Source organism: Lycorma delicatula, chromosome 1 (assembly GCF_047948215.1).
Source record: "Lycorma delicatula isolate Av1 chromosome 1, ASM4794821v1, whole genome shotgun sequence".
NCBI lineage: Eukaryota > Metazoa > Arthropoda > Insecta > Hemiptera > Fulgoridae > Lycorma > Lycorma delicatula.
Window position 1 is genome coordinate 400,558,017 of NC_134455.1, and position 26,051 is coordinate 400,584,067.

At 35.5% G+C, this 26,051-nt stretch overlaps 1 protein-coding gene across 1 annotated transcript in view; it reads left to right on the forward strand.

The window, feature by feature from the left end:
- LOC142318013 (uncharacterized) overlaps positions 1-26,051 on the forward strand; it is a 74,204-nt gene that overhangs the window by 37,980 nt on the left and 10,173 nt on the right. Inside the window, exons 3-5 of the mRNA XM_075354544.1 lie at positions 4,991-5,113; positions 6,786-6,893; positions 19,828-19,953. Of these exons, the coding sequence (XP_075210659.1) occupies positions 5,036-5,113; positions 6,786-6,893; positions 19,828-19,953 (312 nt within the window). The 5' untranslated portion in view covers positions 4,991-5,035. The remainder of the gene's footprint in view (positions 1-4,990; positions 5,114-6,785; positions 6,894-19,827; positions 19,954-26,051) is intronic.

Consider the following 26,051-nt stretch of genomic DNA (forward strand, 5'->3'; position numbering starts at 1 on the left):
AAGCGAATCAAACTTTCAAAATTATGATCCGTCGCCATCGATAGTATTTTTTTTTTACGGAGCCCGGTGCATGGCGTCTTCTTACTCGATCTGTTGCAAGCAGGTCTTGTTAAATATAAATAGTTTGAATATTTAACGTTTCCGTTTTTTATACGTGAATAAAGCCAACCGGATGGAAATTCAGGCGACTTCGATTGTCGTTTAGTATTTTTATTTTATTTTACCTGTTCGATTACTTTTTCTTTAATCGATGCGTTTACGTAAGCTGCGAGGTAACATTTTTGAAAAATATTCAATCTGTAAAAGAATGCGACATAATAAAATTTCTTACGGGAATGTATAAGAAACGGAAAACCGACTTGGTTAAACTGTCTAACGCATTTCTTTTTTTACAATATCCAAGTTCGATATTTATTTTTTCGTTTAACGCCTAAAGGCTCATGCCCAAACTTAAATTATTTTTTAATAATATGACGGTTAAGTAGATAAATATTTTCGTACGTAAAAAATTAACGGCATTTGGAACCAACACGTTTCGGGTATAAGTCGGTTACGCGATACATTTAATCTGAGAATGTAAAATGAAATGTACATCTTTTTTGTCAACCAGTACGGTAGTAGTAAAAAATTATGTCCTCTTTTAATTGTAATACGTATTATACGTGTCGGCTGTTAGTTAAGGGTATCAATTGACCTAACAATTTCCAACGGAGTAAATTTTCTGTGAAAAAAATACTCATATCGTACATTTTATCGGTCGATGAAATCAAAATAATGAACCCGCGATAAAAAAATATTTTGTTAAGTTTCGAAGTTTGTTGCGTAATTAAAGAATGGAGGAATCTCTTACTCGTACATATTTTTAAAACAGTGAGGGTGACGTTGCGTCTGAAGTTCGCCAGAATTCCGTTCTTTTTGTACGGTAAATAATTCTGGGTTCGATTTCAGGTTAGACTTGGAATTATGTTATATTATTATCAAAATTCGTAAATAAAAAACCCTCTAGTAAAAAAAAAAAGCGTGAATATTAAGCGACGGTTACCGGCCTCCGTGGCGCGAGTGGTAGCATCTCGCCCTTTTATCCGAAGGTCCCGGGTTCGATTGCGGTCAGGCACTTCAGAATTCTCAATAAAATGTTATAACAATTTTTCGTATTTTTCTCAACCGTATGCATCTAAATTGCTAGTAAAGAATTCAACAGTCGAAGCGAGACCGTTAACAATACCTCTTTTATCTCGTACTTAACGTTTTCATACGATTAATAATTTTAAAACAATTACTTCCGTCTATACTTACGACAATTTTCACTTACATTATACAATCGGATATAATGAAAACAATTTAATACGTATTCGTAAATATTATTCAGATTTTATAAACGATTTAATACCAAATCTGTTATAATGAAAAAATGTACGGTAAGAGCCCTCTAATTTGGTTAAATCTAATTCTGTCGAGACGTTTCCGAATTAATAGTTATATCTCTTATTTCAGCTGCTCGAGATGGATTTCTTTTAGGAATACGACGGTTCTGCAAGAGAATTTAAATGCAGATTATTTTCTGTATTGGAGGATTTTTCTGTTGTATTTGGTTTAACCTTTCGGGGTCGTTAAATGTATTTTACTTGCTGTCGTGCTTCTCTATTTCTGCTGTTTTTCAGTGAATTAACTTTTCCTTTATAGTATTTATTTTTTGCTTTACTTCGTTTTTGGACAGTCTTTATATTATATAAACGTCAGGTGGGACATCCAGTAAATCTTTATTTATATTTAGTTTTTAGTTGAATTTTAAATTTCGTTTTTTTTTCATTAGTTTCCTTTACACGTTCGTACAAGCTGTATATCTGCTTCTAATGATGGATTTGGGTTATGACCGTAAAATATTTTAAACTGTGTTAATTTGTAACAGAATAAATGCTAAGCAATAACTGTATATTTTATTAACGAAATCTTTCACGTAGGCGGTGGGATTTGTGTTTGTAAAATATATTTTAATTTTGTATACCTGCTTTTTAGTTATATTGCTATTAAATTCCGTACCGTTATATAAAGGATAATAGCCCCGTAAAAATCGCTTGTTATTTTCAAAGAGTGTACATATTGTTCTGCCGGATCTATTATAAACTTTTCTACACGTGCAAATAACGGAGAAATGTAATATAAAAATATGCCTGAAATTCTTTGTTTCCGATTTACGACTGGTGAAAGAGAAGTGAAAAGGTTTTTCTTTGTTCGATTCATCTAACAACAATGTTTCTTTTCTTCTTCAGAATACAATGCTTTAAAAGTTTTACCGGTTTATTATTCATTTATCAAAGTTATCGTAGGTCTTACCAAAAATACAGGGTTTTACCCCAATTTATTGAATTTCATACCAGATTTCCGAATAAATACTGCAGATACGGTTCTCGGAACTATTTTATTGCTTTTTTCAGGCGAAAACCAAATTTTGTCCCTTAAATCTAATTCTATTTTGCGGTAGTTCCACACCGAGTTGGATCTCCCCAACTACATACAAACCAACCGTTTTTAATTGCAACAATTATATTTAACGTTAATTAAACCAGGTTAGCGAGCTAAGCGAGTGTAGGTTATTACTTTTTTTAGTACAGCCTTTTTTTTTACCAGGATATTTCGAAATCTGTTAACCTTAGAGATCGCTATCGGGTAATTTTCTATTTTAATTTTTAGTTATCGTTTCAATCCCCGCCACCGCTTATTTGTGTTTGTCGAAATATACCGGTGAAATTCCGAATGTATCATAATGTTAGTAAATATTTAAATGTTTAACCCGAGGTATTTGGTATGTGTCTACATTCACTAGAGAAATATCGGTCGACATTCTTAAATTTTTATCTTTCACGTTTACCTGTGTATTACACGCGTGTAGTGCGAAATAACGAAATATTGTGTGCGGGTACTATGTGAATTATGAGGGATTTAATTAGGGTGAAAGGGGTTTCTGACGACAAATTTGTTTTATAACTCGTAACTTACGTCTTAAATAAAGCTAGATTATGTATCAGATTTAATGAAAATCAGAGGCCATTCCATACAGACAATTTAACTACGGTTACTTTTTTCGTGCAATTCTAAATCCGGTATGAAAGTAATCCCGTTATTTAAAGGTCGTTCTGTCAAACGGGAATACAGATCTACGAGAGAATTAGGTTAATACATTAAAATACGTTCAGTATTACACAAAGTGAAGCGTAGAAAAATGTTATTTGCAACAGACATAATGAAAGAAGTTTGTAACATAAGTTTTGCAAGCATATATAGTGTTTAGTTTACGTTCCTTTTCTATCTTCAACGGTTTTTATTTTCCTTAGCCTGATGACATTTCCATACGGAGTAAATATAAGTTTGGAAACTAGTTTTTATTTTGAAACCGTGGTGGAATATTAGAAAGTAGAAATAAAGATGGATCTTCGTAGTAATAATGAGTTTGAAATATTTTGTCAGCTGTCTTGGATCCGTCATATTGAATCAATTTCTTTTTTTAAATAGGAAACGATACGTGATTTTAATGTAATGTTTTGCGGAAATAATGGCGAAAATCAGTTATCATCAACGCTTTTTTTTTTTTTATGAGCAATGAAAGTTGGAAGGACGGAAAAATCGCGATAGAAATAAAACGAGTTAAAACCCCTGTAGTAACTTTTTTGTTTCGTATACCCTTCAGAATTACATTCGATAACGAACTTAAACAGTTAATGTTGGAATTATGGCCCAAACCCTAATAATAACAGCCTTCCGATAATTATAATAAGAAATAATTTGCAATACTACTAGAAATTAAACGGCCTGATCAACTGAGGTATTGTTTACTTTAATTATCATATTTAATTTAAAAATTTACATTTATATTTTCAGTTCTAAATTATTTAATACAACAAATTTTGAACAAATTTAAACAATTTTGGAGTTCAAAAATTTATTACAGATAGAAGGTAAATCAGTTGTTATTTTAGTACAGTGCGAATTATTAACTTCTCATTTTGGCTTCAACATATACAATTACAGCATTTATATATATATATATATTTAATAACCCTTTGACAACATTTGGAACCACATCGCCTTCTTTCCTTTCCATACTACTTCTACACAGTCATTGTCAAACAGAAAATAAGTCGTTTATCTTGCCACTTCAGCATTATTTTTTTCCTCTATCGCTGTATGAAATTCATTTTTATTTAATTTTAAAGTAGATTTATATTGTTTTTGTAGCTTATGGAACTCTCTTCTTATTAATAAATTTATATTCATGATCAATATCAAATCCTGCTTAGGTGTGACATTTTTCATACACTATAAAGTTGTTCCAAGTTGTTACACTATAAAGCATGTTCCATGCACTAGCTTCATGCTTATATTGCGATAAAAAAAATTAATATTGTTTACAATCAATTTTTATGAGAAAATGTAATCATATATTCTTATTTAGTAAATTCTGACTATTATAAGATGAATATTTTTATAATCTGTTAAGTATTTATGAGAAATAAAATTAGATTTCAAAATCTTAGGTAACATTATCTCTGACGATCGTGATAAATTATATTTATCATGATAAAAAATTTCACCGTAAGCAATATTAACACTACTGTCAGTAAGATTAGAAAAACTAAATCATTAGAATTACTCGAACAGTTTAACAAATTATTTGATTGCAGAAGCTTACAATTTGTAAAAAACATCATCTTGTAAAGTAGTGTTGTTTTCAACACCCATTTATAGGGTGAGTAACAGCATTTTTAATATTTAGATTTGTATGGCAACATTTAGCAAAAGAAATATTTCTTAGGTTTTCCATACAAAACCTGGCACAGTAAAGTCACCTAATACTAATAATAATTTAACTGTTGCTGCGCTGTTTGTGTATGATAAGCAAATTACATATACAATTTATTTTACTTTTATAAATTGTACAATAAATCATAAACATATTTACTTTGTAGCATTTATTTATTGTTTTTTATTACAGAAAATAGATTCAGTACAACTGAAAGAGGAGGAACTGCTTGAAATTATGAATAATCAAAACAGATTAACAATTGAGGAGTTTAACTTAGTTAAACCAGAAAATTTAAAAGTTGAAAATGAAGTGGTAAGTGTTAGATTTTATATACAGTGGCACACCAATTATCCAGATGGACATTTCAAGGCCAAATCTGGATAATTGAAAGGGGTAATTTAAAAAAGGTTGTGTGATTCTATATTTAATGGGTAATACAATAAGTAAAAAAAAAAATAAAAAGTAAATGTGTTTCAGTTAAATTAAGAAGAAAATGAAAATACAATGTACAGTGTAAGAAAAAAGAGATAGTAATATGGTACAAAAGATACACTTTATAGACATTTGCTTTTATAATCAGTTTTACAAAGGTTGGTATATATATACATATATATATATATATATATGTATATATATATTTTGTTACTAATATTTGTTGAGTTGCAAATAGGCAGTTAATTAACACTGCTGTAACAGCTGATTTTTGAAGTCAAAAGGTTGTAAAGTTCAAATCCTAGTAAAATTTAGTTGCTTTTATAGACAGTTAAAATATAAACCATGGACACCTATAGACTTTGATAGTTGGGGTTCAATAAACCATATAACACAGGAATGTTACGCCTGAGTGTACAAGACTACACATTGTTTACATGTCATACATATCATTCTTATTTAAGTGGACGTTCGTGGGGTAGCTTTATTGTTCACTGGTTGGTTACTAGTTTCAAAAAGAGTAATGACAATATTAGTGGTGTAGCCATGATTAGGAGTTTTTAGATTTTGTTTGCTTGCATCTACGTATGCTATCAATTTTTATTTATATATATCCAGTTTCTGGCTCTGAAATGTTTTTATATCAAAGTGTGCTCTTTTTATTCTAATAAAGTGAATGAAGTTTAGCCTACCTTTCCAGTAAACTTTCATCATCTGCTAAAATTTTTTCTGGTGTATATACATCTCTGAATTTTTTATCAAGATAGTCAATAATCGATTTTATTTTTTGGAGATTTATTAGTATTATTATCATTATGAGTAAAATTGAGGAAATACAATAAAAGTTTTATTCTTTGGGCATTTCCAAAACATTTCCAAATCCAAGAGTTGTAAAAAGGAGGTTGTTTGTGTAATAACTTTCAGTTTGTGGCTTTCAGGTAATTCCTGATAGCATATATACAGCTACAAACAAAAGCATCTCATAATTATCAGTCTGTTTTCACAGGGGAAACCTCAAAAACTTGTTTAGTAGTTATTTTTTTTTAAAGAAATCTTTGACATAAAGATCAGTCTGCTTGACATAAAGAATGTCAACTAATTTATTTGCAAAAAATAACCCGAATAATGAATACACTTTGTTAGGACATATAGAATAGAGAAACAATATGATACTACCGCTTCAGCAATAAATTAGAGTAAAAATGGAACTAGACTCGCATATGTTACAGTAACCCATCAACAAACACAATTAAATGGGTCAATTCATAATTCATCAGTGGCACTTTTCAGCAAAAAAGTGGATGACGAATTATTTCGTCAAGGAAATTTTTATCAGGGTAGTTATTTGATGAGTTATTTCATCAAAAACTATGAAGGGGTTAAATAATTTGTGTCTTCTTTTCTGTCTTTGATGGGTTGAAAGACCTTTTTTTTTAATATTTTTTTAATTTACAATGGTATATTTAAGTTTGTCAGAATAAAAAAAGATATTTTATTGAATATTAATCAATTTCAACATTTTTGTAAGGTTTTTTTCATCTTATTTTTATAGAAATCTGAGATCTCATTAAATGATGACATTCCACCTCGGATTAATCTTAAAATTAATGATGTACACACTATAAAGGCAGAAGAAGAGGAGGAATTTTATCCAGGTCATGTAAGTATTTATAATTATTGGATATTGTAACATACATGATGAGGTTGGACAGAACCCTGAAAAAGAAACTAAATTATGAAATATAGGTAATAGGAACTATAGTAACTAAAGTACACACGCCTTTGACAATGAAAAAATCATAACTTATTTCTTTGCAATGGCGGCAGAAATATTCAGTAATGAAGTAGAAGAATAAATCTATCTTTTCCTTAATGAATTTCTTTAATTCACAACTTCGCTCGTCTTGGGAGTGAAGAAATAATGAATATTTTTAATATCTCAATGTTCAAGGGAGCTAGGGCCTCGGTTAATGGCTTAAAACCTTCTCTGGGGTAACACATATGTATTCTGAAATTTGAAAGTAATCAGTCAGTCAGATTCGTCTCACATGATGCATGAGCAAACAGACAAACTATATATATATATTCCCAGTTTGAATTTTCAAAATCGGATGATTGTTTTCTGATATAAGAGCACCACATTGCACCTCCAAAAAAGTGCCCCAGGGGCACCCTGTTTGTTACAAGTTCATAGTAATGATTGGGCTAGCCTCCCATGAGGTGTTCGTATACCTCACCACTCTAGCCTCACATGCATACCCCAAGGGAAGGTCATTATTGTTAAACAGAAAGAAATTGTTCAAAATTTAATATTACTCAAAAATATTTTCAGTCGACTGATATGATGCATTCAGTTCAACCTCACCTCACACAGTGACGACTCACAGTTCATTAAAGATTGTGCTTCAACCGGAAAATCTCCACTACTACAGATATATACTCATTTTTTTTTTTTTGAGATTGAAAACATATCTAAAAACCTTCTCAGTTATGCTGAGAAATGTGGGTAAAAATTTGGTTGAAAGTGATTAAGGAGTTTTTTTGTTTATCCCAAACAAACGAAAACCCTCTGCCTCTTTATATAATAGTATAGATAGAGATAGGAAGTATTATCAGCAAGTACTGCTTTGTTAAAGTGAAGCTTAATTCTAAGAATATATATTAAATTAATTTTAATTTCACCCAAAAAGATTTTTAATTTGAAAAAAATTAAAAGATTGCTGGCATGCAGAAATAAGAAAATCAGTGAAAAATCTCATACACAACCCAGGAGCTGATTTTAACATATGAATAGATGTTTTTAACATTTTTATGTATTCATTCAGAACAAATAAATTTTGCTGCTTTTGCAAAATAAATTCTAATTTTCTTATCATTAAACTTTAAAATCCAATATCTTCATTGTTTGCATACTATCTAATTCATAAATTATCTACAATGCTAACTTCACTCATCGTAAAGTTCTTGTTCAGCTATTATAATTATTATTACTGTACATCCATTCTCAACATTGAATATTTTCTCGAGGTATGGAAAATAGCTGAAACCAATCAAACTAGGTAAACTACCTGATGGTATAACATCATATCGGCCGCTTAGTATGAGAAGTGTGCAGCAGTAACTGACCCGCTAGACACAATCAATGTAATAGATGTCATGTTGTTAGAGTCGTGAAATGGACAGTTAAGGCCTGTCACTGTAATCTGTGCAGACGGGTGGTGTCTGCATAATTAGTTCATGTTGGATTTTGGAAATGAAATCTTACTGCTGGTTCATGGCAGTTTAATAATTTTTTGAAGTACTTCGTATATTTTTGCAATTGTCTTTGTTGTTAAGGCCTAATTTTCCATTTTTATTCTCAAGCAAAGGCTGGGCAATTGTATTTGGTAAGTTTTTAAATTTTTGCATGTGGTAAATTTTTAATATTATTTATTTATATTTAATTTAATAGACAGGCATGAGACCCATGAATGCAAAATCATAAGTACATAATAAAATAGAAAATAGTGTTTTTTTTTTGTTTTACATCGGAAGTGGGAAAACATGCCTAAACCAAACGCTCAGTAGCCTGTACATACTGGGTGTGATGTTCACCGCCTACTGCAGTGGACTCACTAAAAGCCCATTCCCTCAGGCAATGTGGTACTGGAACTGCTGTAAAGGCTCAAATTCAGCACTACGTGCATCACAGGTACACCTCACATTCATGAAAATATTTACACACCACATTCACATGATATTTACAACTCAATATTTACTATACACGTAGATTCTTCTCCACACAGCTATGCTAGCCTTAGATGGCAGGAATGCATTTCATGGGAGCCATTGCTGATGGCAGTGTCGAGGCACACCTGTCACCTGCCCCCAAAGACTGGTGCCCAGCACTACCCTCAACTGACATCTTTGCTGCTCACCTCATGTTCTTCCTTTAGTAGTTTCTGGTGGAGCGCTCCACCAGAAACCACTGTGAACACATGGTCCAACTCTCACCGAACAAGAGCATCAACTGCATGACCCCCAAGCGAGTCTAAACCATCACATGCCAGTTCTTCCTTCCACCTGGGACACATGAAAAAGATGTGCTCCAATGTGTTAGTTTCTTCACAATACTGACATTGATCTGTACACCTCCTTCCAATCATGCAGACGTAGAACCCAAATGACCCTTGGTCTATTGACCAATACAGCAGCTACTTCTGGGATCAAAATATAGCTCTAATGTCCTTTTGGATTCTTCCACCTCCTTTTTTTTTTTTTCCTACTCTCCCCGATCGGATATCCAGTTAAGTATACTCAGTCGGGGAGAGTGTCCTTTTACTCTCAAAGGAGGCGTCCCCCACCCGCCGGCTATACGTCCGGCACGGCAGGTTGGCCTCCCCGGTCTCGGATCTTTTGTTTTACATTGCCTGCCTCTAATCCCTCGCTTTAGAGCCAAGGTCCGGCCCCCAGCGCCTCAGCAGGGAACCGGGACTCGGTTTTTACGCCTTTGGCCTCTAATCGACAGCGCTGACCCCACAAAGAGCCTAGGCTCCCGCAGGAACGACCCCGCCGACCGGGACTTGGTCTTTTATTTTAACCCAAACTCAAACTCCCCTGGAGTTCACCCCCTTCTCAGGTACCCGCACACCAAGGCGTACAGGCCCTCCATGGAGTGACTGTCCGCCCTACCCTACTGTTTATACTCCCGTTCTTCTGTCTTCTTCCTCTTTGGCCCGCAGACCTCCCCGGCGAACCTGCGGAACCATTCCCGGTTCTCATTGTTGTACCCCAACCGGTTTATGAGATTTTTCTGGTGTAAGACCATTAATTACTATTTGACCTCTGTTAACGGCCCATCTTGGACATATGAACAACGTATGTTCGGCATCGTCATTGTCTGGACAATAGATGCACTGCGGGGTGGCTCTTTTCCCATCCTATACAGATACTGACCGAAAGAGCCGTGCCCCGACAGTAATTGTGTCATGTAAAAATTGACATCTCCGAGTCTATTGTTATTCTAGGTTTTAATATTAGGGATTAGGCGTCTGGTCCATTCTCCCACTCTGGACCCTGCCCGCTCTTCTTGCCATTCTTGTTCTATAATCCCTTCCATCTCTTCTTTCGACATACCGCTGTGTCTGAGGGTTCTGGCTTTTATCTGAAGGTCTATGTGTAGGACCCCGGTCAGTACGCACAGCGCGTAATACAATACCGTACAGTAACTAGCAGCAATGCCAGTCTATGGACACTTCTCAACTTCTTTTTATTTCGCTGTATGTTCATTGCCGCCCCCCATATGGGAGCCGCATACAGTACTGCCGAAGTGATAGCCGCGGTTATCAATCTTCGAATAACCATTTTAGGTGAGCCATGGTTTTGAAATAATCCTCTTAATCCCTTTACAGCAGGAGTAACTCTCCCACAAATCATATCGATATGCTTGCTGAACCGTAAACTTTTGTCCAGAAGTACCCCCAAGTATTTTGTTTCTTTTACTTCATCGATTCTCTGTCCTCTGATATTTAGATTCACACTTCTTAATGGTCTTCTACCCGAGAGGACCAGGCAACAGGATTTATTAGGAGCTATTTCTAATTTGTTATCCTCCATCCATTCATCTATTGTTCTAAGTGCTTGGTTTGCCTTGTTCTCCAGTTCATTAATATCTCTGTCTTCTACTAATATTGCGATATCATCCGCGTATCCTACTATCGATACCCCTTCAAGGTAGTTCAGCCTGAAGATTTTTTCATAGAAAACATTCCATAAGGTTGGGCCAAGGACAAATCCCTGCGGAACCCCTCCGAATACCTGAAATATGGCTTTCCTTTCTAGGGTTTTGACCTCTATGAACCTATTTTGCAGATATTGATCTATCTGATTTACTAAGTATTTACTTATTTGCATGGCTTGATGCGCCTCAATGATGGCTGTCCAGGGGACCGTACCAAATGCGTTTCTAACATCAAGCATTATGATCATGGGGATTTTTCTAGTCCTCCATGTACCGCTTCTGCAATTTAATGCCCAGTTTTTTACCTTCTCGACTGCGGTCACCGTGGACCATCCCTTTCTAAATCCTTATTGTTCCGGATGTAGTCATTGTTTTTCCTCTCTAAGTCTATTTTCTTACAACCTTTCAACTACTTTTCCCATATTATTTATGAGCGTAATCGGTCTATATGCTGTGTTCTCTTGAATTTGTCCTGCCTTTGGGAGGAAGACTGTTCTTGCTTCCTTCCAGCATTCAGGGAAGCTTCTATTTTGTAGGCCGTAGCTGGCTACATCGACTATTTCCCAAGGTACGATTCTAGCTATTATCTTAATGATGGCCGCTGGGATGCCATCTGGGCCGGGGCTTTTCTTATTTTTTAATTTATTTATAGCTTCCATGACCTCTTTTTGTGTAAATCTTCCTCCCTGGCATTCTATCACCGCTCTATTATATTGCTCCTCCGTTCTGGGGAATAACTTTCTGATCTGCAACGCAGCCGTTTCTTCATTCAGTGTCAGAGCTTGTCTCCCAAGCCGCTTGGTTACTATTTTGAAAGCCTTTCCCCACGGATCAGCATTCAACTCCTCGCATAGTTCTAACCATTTCCTTCTTTTGGCCTGCTTTATGAGGAAGTTAACCGTCTTTCTCGCTTGCCTATATTGCTCTGTCGCAATGTTACATCCTATTTCCGAACCAACTCTAGCTCGCAACCTCTGGGCCGTCCTCTTGTGTCTTTGCATAATTCTACGCTGTTCCTCTATCTCCCTGGACCACCAGTAGACCATATTATGTTTAATATTATTTCTCCTCGGTATGTTCGTCATCTCTTCTTTAACTATATTTTGGAATATTTCAGGTGTTATCCGAGTACTATTTCTAATTCTATTTGCCGCATTATTAGCCACTCTATATATCTGTTGATCAGACAGTCTGATATTGTTATTTATCTGTCTTATTTCTGGCCGTTGCTCTCTGAAGTTAACAAAGATGGCTCTGTGATCGCTGGCTGTTTCGTCATTAAGAACCATGAAATCAGCTGCATCAGTGCGCATCCTTCCATCAATTATAACTAAATCCAGGACCGATTGATGCCTTCTTGCTTGGTAGGTGGCTGTTCCGTCATTAATACATGTCATTCCTGTCGCTGCCAGCAATTCCTCCAGGAGTTTTCCTCTAGCGCTCGAGGAGACCGCTCCAGCTAGAACAGTCCTGCAGTTAAAGTCTCCAAGGACTACAATTCTCTTCCGAGCTCGTATAATGACTTGTTCGAGGTCAAGGAGTCTGTTCTTAAGAGATTCCCTGCTGCAGTTAGGGCTGATATGGAATGGAATGGAATGCAAAGTTGGCAGGAGTTTATTACTCCCTACTTTATCGCAGAACCTGGACAGAGTCCCTTGCTGCTGGATCATTCTAATCGGGCTTGTTTTTTCTTAAAAGGGTTAATTTTTAATAGCGGGTCTAATTTTTTCAAGTTTTGTTTATTATTATTTAGTATTTTAAGGACGGATTTAATTGCATTCCAATCCGTTGTTAAACTAGCGTTATCGAACCCATTTTATGGGCCGACCGTGGAAGGCTAGGCTTATGAAACCTGTCCTCCCGACGCAATTCCCCTTCAGACCGTCCACTGAAGTCCTTTCGGTGCTAACGCTTCATAGGCTAGCAGGAATACGCCACAACGGGGCACTAACTATCAGGAGGGAGCAATGCGACCCCTACTCCGGAGGAGTCGCAATTGCTGGTTTAATTTCATTTACTTGTAAGTATTAAAGGAAAGGTTGTGTAGAAGTTCTTCATCCACTTCTGTTATGGCTGCCTTTCAGGACGCATCTCTGCTGGGCTCTGTTCCGGACTCCAGTCCGTGATGTTGGGACGAGTAGAGGATCTTCCCTCCTCTTCATCCTCTTCTTCTTCCGAAGACCTCTTCATTCTTCTTTGGCCTGCACTTTCCGTGAATTGGTAGCAACCGAAGTTACATACCATTAACCTTGGATTCCCGAAGCCCCGAAGGGCTGAACGGGGGAAAGTGCAGGTTTCTTCGTTCTTCTGTGCTGTCAGTGGCTGCTGGGCAGGTGACTGCTGGGCTCGTTCCCTCTTTCTTCTTTCTTCTTTCTTGAAGGGAAAGGAAGGTAATAGGAAACTTACAGAATGGTGATACCTATTCGCGATCGCGGTTTTGGGGCGCGATTTTCTTAGAAGAAGTAAACAGAAATTATTCACTCCACGCAACTATCAACCTTCAGACACACGTGTGTCCGAGAAGGGGCTGGGGGGACCGCGTGGCCGCAGTGAAGAAACCATTTGTCCTGCGGTGGCTGCTGGTATCTGCAACAAAAGAAGCAGAACACACACACACACGCACGAGAAAAAAAAAAGAAAAAAAATTAAAAATTTTGACGGCGTTTTTGTTTTTATGCGCGACTACCGTATTTGACGTCTTCAGACTATATAACTCGCGGAAATTAAGCACTCGCGACCCCGGAAACGCCTCTGACGCGCTATTCCGTTTATGGCTCATGCGATATGGAGGCCCCTAAGCCTGGTTTGTCGATTCTCTGCTCCCGCACCGCACCATCACGGTGGTTCGTCCAGTACGGCGTGAGGCCGCTTCCTTACAACTGTCGGGGTTGGGTCCTCTCGGCAGATGTCCGAAGATGACTGTGTTCGGACACAGCCGCTCTCCCGAACAGTCTGCGCGCCTGCGCCACCCCCACCTCGGACACGGATTGAAATCTCGCATCAGATCGGAGAGTGGCGTTCCTGACGAACCACGGAGCTCCAAAGATCGTCCGCAACGCGATGTTTTGGACGGCCTCGATCTTCTTTTGAAGCGAGGAGCTCAACACTGCCCCCCATGCCGGGTAAGCATATGTTAGAATCGGCAGTACGTACAGCCGAAAAATGAGAAGCTTAGTTGCCAGTGGGTACGGGCTGGCACTGTTCAGCACTGGGTATAGCGAGGCTCTGGCGGCCTTAGCCCTCCGGGTCGCATAATTTACATGTTCGCCAAAGGTAAGCCGCCTGTCCAACACCACCCCCAGGTACTTAACTGTTTTCTCAAAAGGGATTTTCTCCCCTGAGATTTCCAGCTCTGGTCGGTTTTCGTGTCTTGCATGTGAACATCACGGCCACCGATTTTTCACCGTTGACCCTGATTCTCCACATGTCGAGCCACGGTTCCACTAAGTCCAGCTGCCTTTGGAGCCTCCGGACCGCGTAATCCACATTTGCGGATCTGTAGAAATATGCCGTGTCGTCTGCGTAAAGGGCCGTTTTGACCCCTTCCGATAGCGGCATATCGTTCACCTACAAAGTGTACAGGAACGGGGAGAGCACTGCTCCTTGGGGAACCCCAGCGGCTATTTCTCTGGTAGAGGAAATCGTTTCCCCTACGCGCACGACAAAATGTCGGTCTAGCAGATATGACCGCATCAGTCTGATATAGCGGTAAGGGATCGCCGATCGCGCTAGCTTGTAAAGCAGCCCGCTATGCCAAACTTTGTCAAAGGCCTTGGCCACATCCAGAAAGACGGCTGCAGTCACCGCTTTCCTGTTCAGGCCTCCGACAAGGTCATCTATTATTTTTACCAGTTTATTCCCTGAACCCAAATTGCTCGGGCCGCACTTCTCCCTCCATGTATTGCCTCAGTTTTTCGAGGAAAATTCGCTCGAACAACTTAGACAATACCGGTAACAGGGAGATTGGCCTATAATTCCGTGGGAAAAGTGAACTTAGGGCTGATATGTACACCTATTATAATCTTATCACTTACTTCAACAGCAATGAGTCCGTCACCTCTACCATACAGATCATAATCCACATTTCCAACGATCTTTCTAATTGCCACATCACCATTCCCATCGGTCAGCCACTGTTCTCTGGCCGCCGAATACACATTAGGTTCGGTGGCCACCAGGAAGTCTGCTTCGTATCTAGCTGCTATTTCTATGCTCAAATAACTAGAGAGTAGGATCCTGTTATTATTAACTAGTATTACTTTAGTCATGACCTTTGTTACAGCACGGGTTCCCGGTCCTATGTGAAGTGGCTCCACAGTCCAGGCATATGGTCGCCTCCTTGCAATCTTTAATTACATGGCCGGGTTTACCACAGTTGAAGCAGAGGTTTGAACGGTCCTGGCCTCTGCACTCTTCTGCTGTGACCGACATCCCAACATCGATAACATTTCTCTATATCCGTCCGGATGTAGGCCCTGCAACTCACCCACCCTACTCTCAGCCTTGCTGCAATTAATTTCGTTGCATTCCTTTGACTTGTGACCACCGTGGCATTTTTTGTGTTTCCAAATGCCTCCCTTAGTGATGTGACCTGAAAGTTTTCTCCTTGTCCTAGTACCTTCTCTACCGCTTCCCTGACCTCTCGCTCAGTAGTGTCGCCTAGCATGTCTTTTACATGAACGACTGTTCTGCGGTCTCCTCGTGTTCTTATATCCACCTGGAGATTCTCTGCTCTGTTCTTCAGCAGGGAGGAAAACTCCCCCGCCTTCTGCGCCCCACTAATTCAGACCTCTAGTTGTTGATCCCTTCCCTGTTTAATTGACAGTATTTCACCGGCCTCCTCAACCTTAACCTTTTCTTTCATGGTTTTCAACAGATCGGCATAAGATTTACCGGGGGCCCTTACTACGACCGTTTTACTTTCAACGGCCCGGGGGGGTTCCCCTTCTTGTTGATACCGACCTCGACCTTGCCCTCCCTTGTTCGCTCAGGCTGGGGAGTAACATCCTCAGCAAAGTCTTACCCTTCCTCATCATGTATATTACTATTTTTCTCACTATGATGCCCGCTGGACCACTGGGAACCACAAAGACAGCTGACTCCAGCTTACCTACAGCTCTTCGTAAGGCCTTTATAATATGAGAGGCCATTATCTTATCTCCTTCTCTAGAGTCATAGATTACCATGTACCTAATTCCAGTATTTGTGATCTTTCCATCTTCGAGGATGGTGGAGTCTTGTAAGATCATTGCCCCAGGTGCCGTCCCAGCATACCGGCTGGATGGCTTTAATCCATTCAAATCGATGAAAAAACAGCTGTCATCTCCTGGTCTTAGATCTTTCTCCTGGGTCAGCCTGTTCATTACCCAGGTTGACCATCGTGTGGGTAATCTGTCTATCGGTTGTTCATTTGTCATCTCTACATCTAGAATATCTGACATCTCGTTCCTGCCATGACTTTCGGTTTGCGTACTTTGGTCAACTGTGTCTGGAGTCTCATCATTTATTCGTTGTAAATCTTTATAAATTTCTGTCAGCTCCCTCTCATGAGCCTTGATTGCCGTTACACTGGCCTTGCCAGTTAGTTGCCTAAGCTGTAATAGTGCATTACCCAGCCTGTACGTAACCTCCTTCAAATTAAGGGGGGCCTCCTCTTCTTCTGATGAGCCTGCTCTCGGCCGCTTGGCAGTTCTCCCCTCTACTGTCTTCCACTTTGCTTTTCCTTGATTTAATTCTGTAATGTCCATGTCTTCTGAGACTTCAGAAACACTATCCCTCCTTCCGGCAGTTCCCCTCGAGGGCCCAGCCTCTGGAGAGGCCTTATCTTCTATTGGAAGCGAGCTTCGGATTCGAAATCAGGGGTTGATTTCGAGTCCTATGATACCCCACACGAGCGGGTGCCCCCAAACAAATTTGGGGGGGGAAGTAAAATGTATGTGTCCAAATCCGGGGTCAAAAATTTTGGGGGGGGTCAAAATATGAGGGGCGGTCAGAAGGTCAGAAATCTTTGGTTTCGGATAGATATTTGGGAATTTTGGTTCTATGGTAAAAACTATAGGAGATATGGAGGATAGGAGTTTGCCCGTGTAAAGTATCGCAAACACTTAGAAAAATTTCTACTAGTACACAGTAAAACTTCTGAAAATTTTACAAGTCCTTGTTTACTTGTATTTCAATGACGTCACGAACAAGCCAGAGCTTGTCGCTTGATTTGCAAAATTTGTCTCTATATAAGTTAAATGTATATACTTATTAAAAAAAAAAAACTTATTCAAAGTACTTTTTAACTCACTCTGTCTGTGTAGTTGTATTTACTTACAATCCCACACCCCTTCGGTTCTTAACCGTTGTCCAAAAGGGCTGTAGCACTAAAAGTTCTCTGCACTTTCCTCAAAATTTTGTATTTTCAAAAAAAAAAAAAACTGAAACTCAAAAAACTTTGCACTTGTGTCCATTAACCATACCACTATAATTTCCGATGTCCGTATCCAGTAAAAAATAAAAAAAACCCAATCAAAAAGTAAAATATCGCGGAGCTAGGAAACACGTCTGCACTCGGTGTCGTCCACAACTCTACTTGACTTTTTCCATCTCCTGCTATTCAATAAACATACGGGTCCTTGCCTTCTGTGATCCTATCCCTTTTTTTCTTGGCTATGAGGTCAAATGGTGGCATTCACACCACCACTAGTGAAGCATCCAAGGAAACTGTCCTATATAATTGGGCTACCCTGATTGCCAACTTCCTATACTTGCTGTTCAGTCTGAAGGCCTCCCACCTTACCGCCATCACATACAATATTGTATGTGATAGCAGTAGTATCGGCTATCACATACAATATTGTATGTGTACAATATTGTATGTGTATCGGCTATATATCCAACACCACCGTAGACGCTAATATCCTGCGTTTAGATGCCCTGGGACCTGCAACATTGGCCAATAGCCTCATCAGTGTTGAGAACATTCGCTCCGCCTTCGTGGCCACCTAAAATAGATTTATCATTGTTTTTGTTAGCTTATTTTAAAAACCTTTGGAATCATTAGATAAAGATTCGTCAACTTTAACAGTATAATTAAAAAATAAATCTTGACTAAGAGTATTACAAATATTTTGTTCTTAAATATATCGTAATAATAAGGTAGATCTATGTTGTTTTTGAAGCTTATGGAAGTTTTTCTCATTAATAATTGTGTAAATTCTCAGTAGAGAACTGCTTCAAAAATTACATTTTTTATAAATATTTTTGGTTCAACAATATTGTTAATATGTTTCATTTTTTTGTTTTTTATTACAGCAAGTAGATTTACTACAGCTGAAAGAGGAACTACTTGATATCGAAAAAGATCATTTAGCAATTGAAGACACCAACTTGAATAAGACAGAAAATTTAGAAGTTAAAAATGAAGTGGTAAGTAAGGATATTAGATTCTGCATACAGTGAAAACACCAATTGTCCAGATGAACCTTTGCAAGGCCAGATCTGGATAATTGGGTAAAAATTTACTTTAATAAGTTTTAATACATATATGTTTTTGCTAAATGAATTGAAAAAAGTTAAATTAAAAAAAACCAGTAAAATTAAGATCGATAAAAAAAAATCCCTATTGAAGTGAAGATTTATTTGAAAAAATTGAAATTATAAGTTAAACACAGAGAGAGAATTAGAGGATCTTCTCAGCGGGCCTACCTTTTTTGGAAATGACTATGATGAATTTCAACAATTTTCTGTCTGAATTGAAGAGGATTGTACGTCTCACCACTTTTCTTATGTAAACTATGAGCATTGAATACAGTGATATTGAAAAGTTGGCAGAACTGCTTTTATATCGCCCGTTTTGTCTTTTTCTTTTGAATGGACATGCTCTCAGCATTTTATCCACCTTATCAACTCAGTCTATAAAAATATAATCGTTGACAACATTTGGAACTATTGTCTTCTTTCCTTTCCCAACTACTTTTACGCTCTATATGTTTATTCGTCAAACCCAAGACATCTCATTTATCTTCCCACTTCAACATCATTTTACCCTCCTTATCACACATTGAATGAATTCCATTCTTATTTAATTTTAAAATAGATTTATATTGTGTTTGAAGCGTATGGTGTTTTCTTATTAATAATTGCGATAATAAGTTCACTAGAGGACTGCTTTGATAATTACATTTTTGCATAAGTATTTTTGGTATTTTTTAGTCAACAATATTATTAATACATAGTTACGATTCATCAGCAAAAATTCCTATATCATGATCCATATCAAATCCTGGTCAGGCATAACATTTTTCATATGTTATAAAATTCCATTTCCATGCTCCACACAAGCTTCATGCTTATGTGATGATATATAAAATAAATATTATTTGCAATCAGACTCGTATGATAAATGCTGAATATTACAGAATTAATATTTTTATTATCAGGTAAGTATTTATGAAAAATAAGATTAGAATTCAAAATTTTATTTAATGTTTACTCTCATGTTCATGATAAAAAATTTCAACAAAAGCAATATTGATACCGTCAGTAAGGTTAGAAAAAACTAAATCATAAGAATTACAGCAACAGATTAACAAATTGATTGTAAAAGATTACAATTTGTAAAAAACGATACCACCTTACAATTTGTGAATAGCAGCATTTTTGATAAAATTTAGCAAAAGAAACATTTTCTGGGTTTTCTGGAATAAAACTTGGCACATTAAAGGCAACTAATAATAATAATAATTATTATTATGTGGCTATAATAAATTGTGGCTGCACTATTTATGTGTGTGGTAAGCGAATTATATAAATAATTTTTTTTTATTTTATAAATTTTACAATAAATCATGAACTTTTAGCATTAATTTATTGTTTTTTTTTATTACAGCAAATAAATTTAGTAGAACTGAAAGAGGAGCTTGACATTATGAGTAGTGATAATGAAAAACGATCCCTATCAACTGAAGACACCAACCTAGTTAAATCAGAAAATTTAAAAGTTGAAAATGAAATGGTAAGTGTTAGATTTTGTATATAGTGCCACACCAATTATCCAGACGGACCTTGCAAGGCCAAATCTGGATAATTGAAAAGGGTAATTTAAAAAAGATTTGTGGTATACAGTGCACATATCATTCTGTATTTAATGAGTAACATACTAAGTAAATAAAATTTAAAAATAAAAGTAAACATATATTTCACTAAAATTAAGAAGAAATTTAGAGCATATGTACAATGTAAGAAAAGATAGATTTAGTAATATGGTACAACAAATACAGTGTGTAGAATGTAGAAAATTACTTTTACAAAGGCCAGTATATATATATATATATGGTTTTGTTAAATGAATTCCAAAACTGTAGTTTAAAAACCCAGTATAATAAAGATTGATAAGAAAAATACCTATTTAAGCACAGATTGGTATAAATGGTTAAAATTTTTCAAATAATATACTAGTTTTTTTTTTTAGTTTCTTTGTCTGGATTTAAGCCGTCCAGCTTGTTAGACATTTAGAAAAATGGTGTCCCGCTGTATTATGTTGAGTCGTTGCAGATCATCTTGTGTTTCTTTCATTCAAATCGACTTTAATTTACTTACGTTGACGATGTTGGAAATTTTCTTAGCAAGTCTATCTTCACTCATCCTGTATAAGTATCATATATATTTTTGCTAAATGAATTGCAAAAAGGTCGATTGAAAACCCCAGTAAAATAAACATAAATAAAAAATTTCCGGTTGAAGTGAAGATTTTTTTCAAAAAAATGCATTTTTTTTAAATTTCTTAATTTGGATTTAAGCAGTGTAGTTTGTCAGATATCTTGAAAATCGGCATCCTACTGTATTGTTTTTCATTATTATGGCCATGCATGTAAATTTTGGATTTCATGCAGTTCATTTGTGAACTCGTATATATTAATTATTTAGCAGGTTAAACTTTTTAATTCCATTTTTTTCTCTCTGTACATAAATGTCTATATGTACGATATAATATTCTTTCAGCCTCTGCAAAGCACGGAATTAGAGAAACACTCTTGCCTCTAATTTCTTACTTCAAAATGATTTCTGGCCTAAGCTCATTCTCAGTGATAACTTTTATAAATTCTTTAACTGTTCACAATTTATATAATAACTATTAGCTGAATTCACGTTTATATATATATATACATCTTCAGTATTAATTTTTTCAACTATTTCCAAATTACCTTCTAAACTATATATCAGTTTTAAACTAAATAATAATCAAAATTATTATAAAATTGCCAGGAACATTTGAGAAACCTATTATTCTATTTTTAAATGATTTAAAATGTTCATTAAATCTATCTTTAGATGATCTATTTGTTTTATATATCTTTTCATAATTGTTCCATTTAATTTTATAAATACCAGAAGACCCACATTTATTTTTTACTTTTTATTGTTTTATTATATGATTATCAGGTTTGTATTTTTTATTTGTATACGCATCAATTTAGTTTTCTATAATTTTATTTGTATAAGAGTATTTTAGATAAACATTTCACTATTTTTATGGGTAATAATTTAGTAATATTTATATTACTAAAAATTTCTGGATTATATATTTAATATAAATCAATGACGTATGATATCCATTTTTTTATAGCTATATTCTTTATACTAAAATTACGAAATTCCCATTTATGTATTTTATTGCTCTGTTTATCATGTACTTAAAAATATTAACCTTCTGGGACCGAATATGATAAGAATTCCTATTTATAAAAATTTCATTTCAGGTAGGTTTTTTATATAATTCATTATATAAATAATTTATTTTTCTGTTATGTTCCATTTCATATGTAAAATATAAAGTTTTATGATCTGAACTGAATTTATATAAAATTACCTCATCATTATCTATAACTGGTTCATATATAACTAAATTATCATCCACGAATCTGACCCACAATAAAATTTAATATACGTGATTTATGCCGTATACTGTTCTATTATCAAATTCCTGCAATATATTTTTGACATTAAAGCAGATAAGGGAAATCCCATGGGTAAAATATTTTCTTATATGTAACAGGTTCCAATAAATTCAAAATAATTCTGCTTACACATGTTTCTAATTGTTAAATATTTATAAATTTTTTGTCTTCACCTGCTTTTATTAATTGATTTTCTTTTGAGATTGTGTAATCAATGGGTTTATCTTGGGTACATATTAGTTATATCTAAGCTAGTAATTATAGTTTTAATAATTTTTAACTTATTTAAATTATTAATTCATACCTGTTTTTTATATTTTATTTGTATTCTAAATTTATCTTTGATCTAATTGCTATATCAATAATTTTAGTAATAATATAACTTGGGGCTGTTTTGAAATTAATTAATGGTCTTGTTGTTATACCTTCCTTGTGTAATTTTGGGAAACCTGTAAGTTTTGGGGTATAAGGTATGTGTGGATAATCTGATATGATATTTTAATTTATTATTATTATTAAATATTTCCTTGTATTTAACTATGGAATCTTTTTTTAATTTTTAAACCTTTATTGTTGGGTCATTAATTTTTTTAAAACAATTTCATTTATATATTCATTTTATTTCTCAATTGAAATAACAGGAGTTTTTGTTTTATCGTATTCTTCCGGTATTTATAAGATAAAATCCAACAATTGCAAAAAGATTACAAAATGTAAAAAGCTAATAGTTATTGTGTAATTATAAACAGTTTAAGAATTTATAAAAGATATCTCTGAGGATGGGCTTAGGCCCAATAGCATTTTGATGAAGTAAAAGATTAAAGGTGAGTGTTTCTCTAATTCTGTGAATTGCGAAGGCTATTGTATATATATATATATATATATATATATATATACGGGTGTAACATTTAGGATCAGACTTTGTAACCTTTATCCAAAATAACATCTTTTAACAAAAGTCAGATTGAGCCTTCATGGGTTATGCTTGGAGGTATCCCGAACAAATAGGAGAAATTTGTCTGGTGAACTGAATCTAAAAAAACTTCATAGCTTCATTTATCATCAAATCACACCTCACTAGATCGCATTTAGAGATGTAACTCGGAACCTAGTTTGACAGGTGTCCCCTTGAGAGGCGTCACTGAATGGTCTTTTTTAAGAAATACACCACCTGCTGAACCAAGCAACACCAGAGTTTAGAAAAGGCAGCATTTGGATATGGTGGGCTGCCACTTAGAAGATAACATGCAACTGGAAGCATTGGAATGCCCTAACATTACACACACAAATAAGAAAAATACAAAGTCCAAAATCAAACCATCTACATTTCCACACACAGTAAACTTGCTGCAGCAGACTGGTAAACTAAAAATAATAACTGGCCGAATGGACCAATACAAAATTCTCATCATGGGTCTGCAGGAAATAAGAAACACTGACCAGGATGCCATGGAATCTCACGGATATAGACTCTGCAGAGGTATACCTGGAAAGAGAGTGATGAAAAAGTCCCACAGTTTTGAACTGGCTTTTTAGTCAGACTCAAACACTCAGAATCTAAGAACAGTCAGAATCTGAACACTCACACCAAATGCATCTAATAAAATCTACATTAATTAACAGTTATGCATCCACTAATAATAAAAATAATTCTCCAAAAGACTATAAAGAAACAGTAACGTGTTGGAATCTACTCGACCTTACTATAAATAACATAACTGAAATCCATGTTAAACAATTAATTGGAAACTCAATGCCCAACTAGACAGAGAAAGAAGACCACGACAACATTGGAAAATGGCCCGCCCAAAAAAAACAAACAAAAATGGACAGAGATTCATTGATCTCTGCAGAAACGACAACCTAATATTGAAATCCACATATTTCAAGATGAAATCTCAAAAAATCAAATTCTAAAAACACCTTGATTACACTATAGGAGAATGGTAACTCGACCGTCTTTATGGATAAACAGCACCACATGGAGATCTACAGTGTAAAAGTCATCCGAGGCGTAGACACTGCATCCAATCACTATGTAGTCAAAATAAAATTTGCTTCACAAAGAAAACAACAAAATCAAGTCGTAAAACTAGAAGAAAAGAGGATCCTGCCCGACTGATCAAGAATGAAAATTACCAAAAAGCAACCAAAAAAATAACAATCACAGATAAATCAAAGATCCAGTCAACAACAATAACCAAATCGCAGAAGAATTAGCCCCAATAAAATCCCGTACAAAAACATCAATGTTGGAACGGCAAATGTGTCAAAATAGTGGAAAAAATATCTATTATTGCTATTATCCCAAAAATTAGAAATATCCATCCCAAATCTAGTAAAACAAAGAAAAGAAACCACCTGACCCCTAAGGAGAATAAAGAGACTACATCATTAAGAAACACTGAAGTCAATAGAAGGAACTGGCTATTTCAAGAAAGCTTATGACTGCATCGCTACTAAAAATTCTAAGACACCTTGAACTACTTATCAAATTATAAACATGATAAAACTGACCCTTAGAAACAGTGTCAAAGGTAAAATTCAGAGGTGAGCTCTCATAACTTTTTGAGATCAAAACAGGATTGCGCCAAGGCAATGAGTTCTCACCACTATTGTTCAACTGTGCTCTAGAAATGGTAATGAGGGAATAGCTCAAGCTCAAAAAGGTGTCTCCCAAAAGTTAAAATGGGTGGAAAAATTTAAACAAACTGTCCTAGTTTTGCTGACGACTTGACACTTGTAGCAAATGGCATTGATGAAACTAAATCACGGATATTAGTACTTCAAAACATTACAAATAAAATTGGACCCAAAATTTAGTAACCCAATTTAAATACCTTGGAGAAATAGTAACAAACAATCTAAACAAAAAATCCTTTATCTGAATAAGAAGAAAAATCTAGCTGAAGCACAAAAATTAACCTGGTACACTTATAATAAAAATGCCTATCAATAAATACAAAAATAAGACACTAAAACACAGTTATAAAACCATAAACCACTTATTCAGCAAACACTCTTCCACCTGAACGAACAATCAAAGACAGACATGTTCCAGAAGATGGAAAGAAAAAATTGGAAGAACTTGCATTGTGGATAAAAGGTATCAGAAAGATGGGCAGTGGTGGAGTGTGCCAAACAAAATCATGTACAAAGAGTTAGAACCCATTACTGATATGCATAAGAGGAGATTAGGATTCTTTCAACATAATCATGAGGATGATTATTAATACTACTATTCAAGACTTCGGAAACTGCTAATGCAGTACAATCTCGACTCGGAAAATACAAAGGCAGGATGCAGATGATTCGGAGAAATAAGATAGGATCTGAAGGAAATTGGCATTACATCAGTAGACGCCACAGGTACGATAAAATTAAATGAGAAAATCACGAACAAAAACACTCATAAGATAAAACCTCACAACACAAACATTTTCAACACTAGAAAGGGCACAAAGATTGAAATGTATGAAAAAGTAATGGGAGGACCACAAGGCCCAAACAGTCCCATCAAAGAGACATGCATAACAGACTGACTAAAATGATCCTATGCGGTCATAAAAGATAATAATAATATATATATTTAGCCCACCAGGCTGATCTAGTGTTTAACTCATCACAAAAAAGTTGTTTTAACAGCTGATTTTCAAAGTCGAAAGTTCTCAGGTTCAAATCCTAGTAAAAGTCAGTTGCTTTTATACAGTGAATACCTGTGTACTCTGGTGGTTGGGGTTTAATTAACCATATGTCTCAGGAATCGATCTTCTGAGTCTCTACTAAACTAAACAAAGTGTAGTCTGATACATATCATTATCTCATTGAGCCATGGTGAAATAAGTTTACATGTTGTGAATCTTCTATGTATATATTTCTAATCTTACTGTGAAAACGATTAAATTATTTTCTATGGAAATAGTTCATAAATATTTATGAATTTAGCCATTCAGAGTTCAAGATCACAGAATAATAACTTAGATTCATGTTTGCCAGTTCACAGAGTTATTACTATATTTCAGTTTAATACTAGTCATACATTTTTTTTTAAATGAATTTTAATGTTTTTGAAATATGAAAATGTTTTCCTTCTTAGTGTGGAAATTTCTAAAACAAGGGGCAGGACAAATACCAACATCACATTCCCAACAGTTAT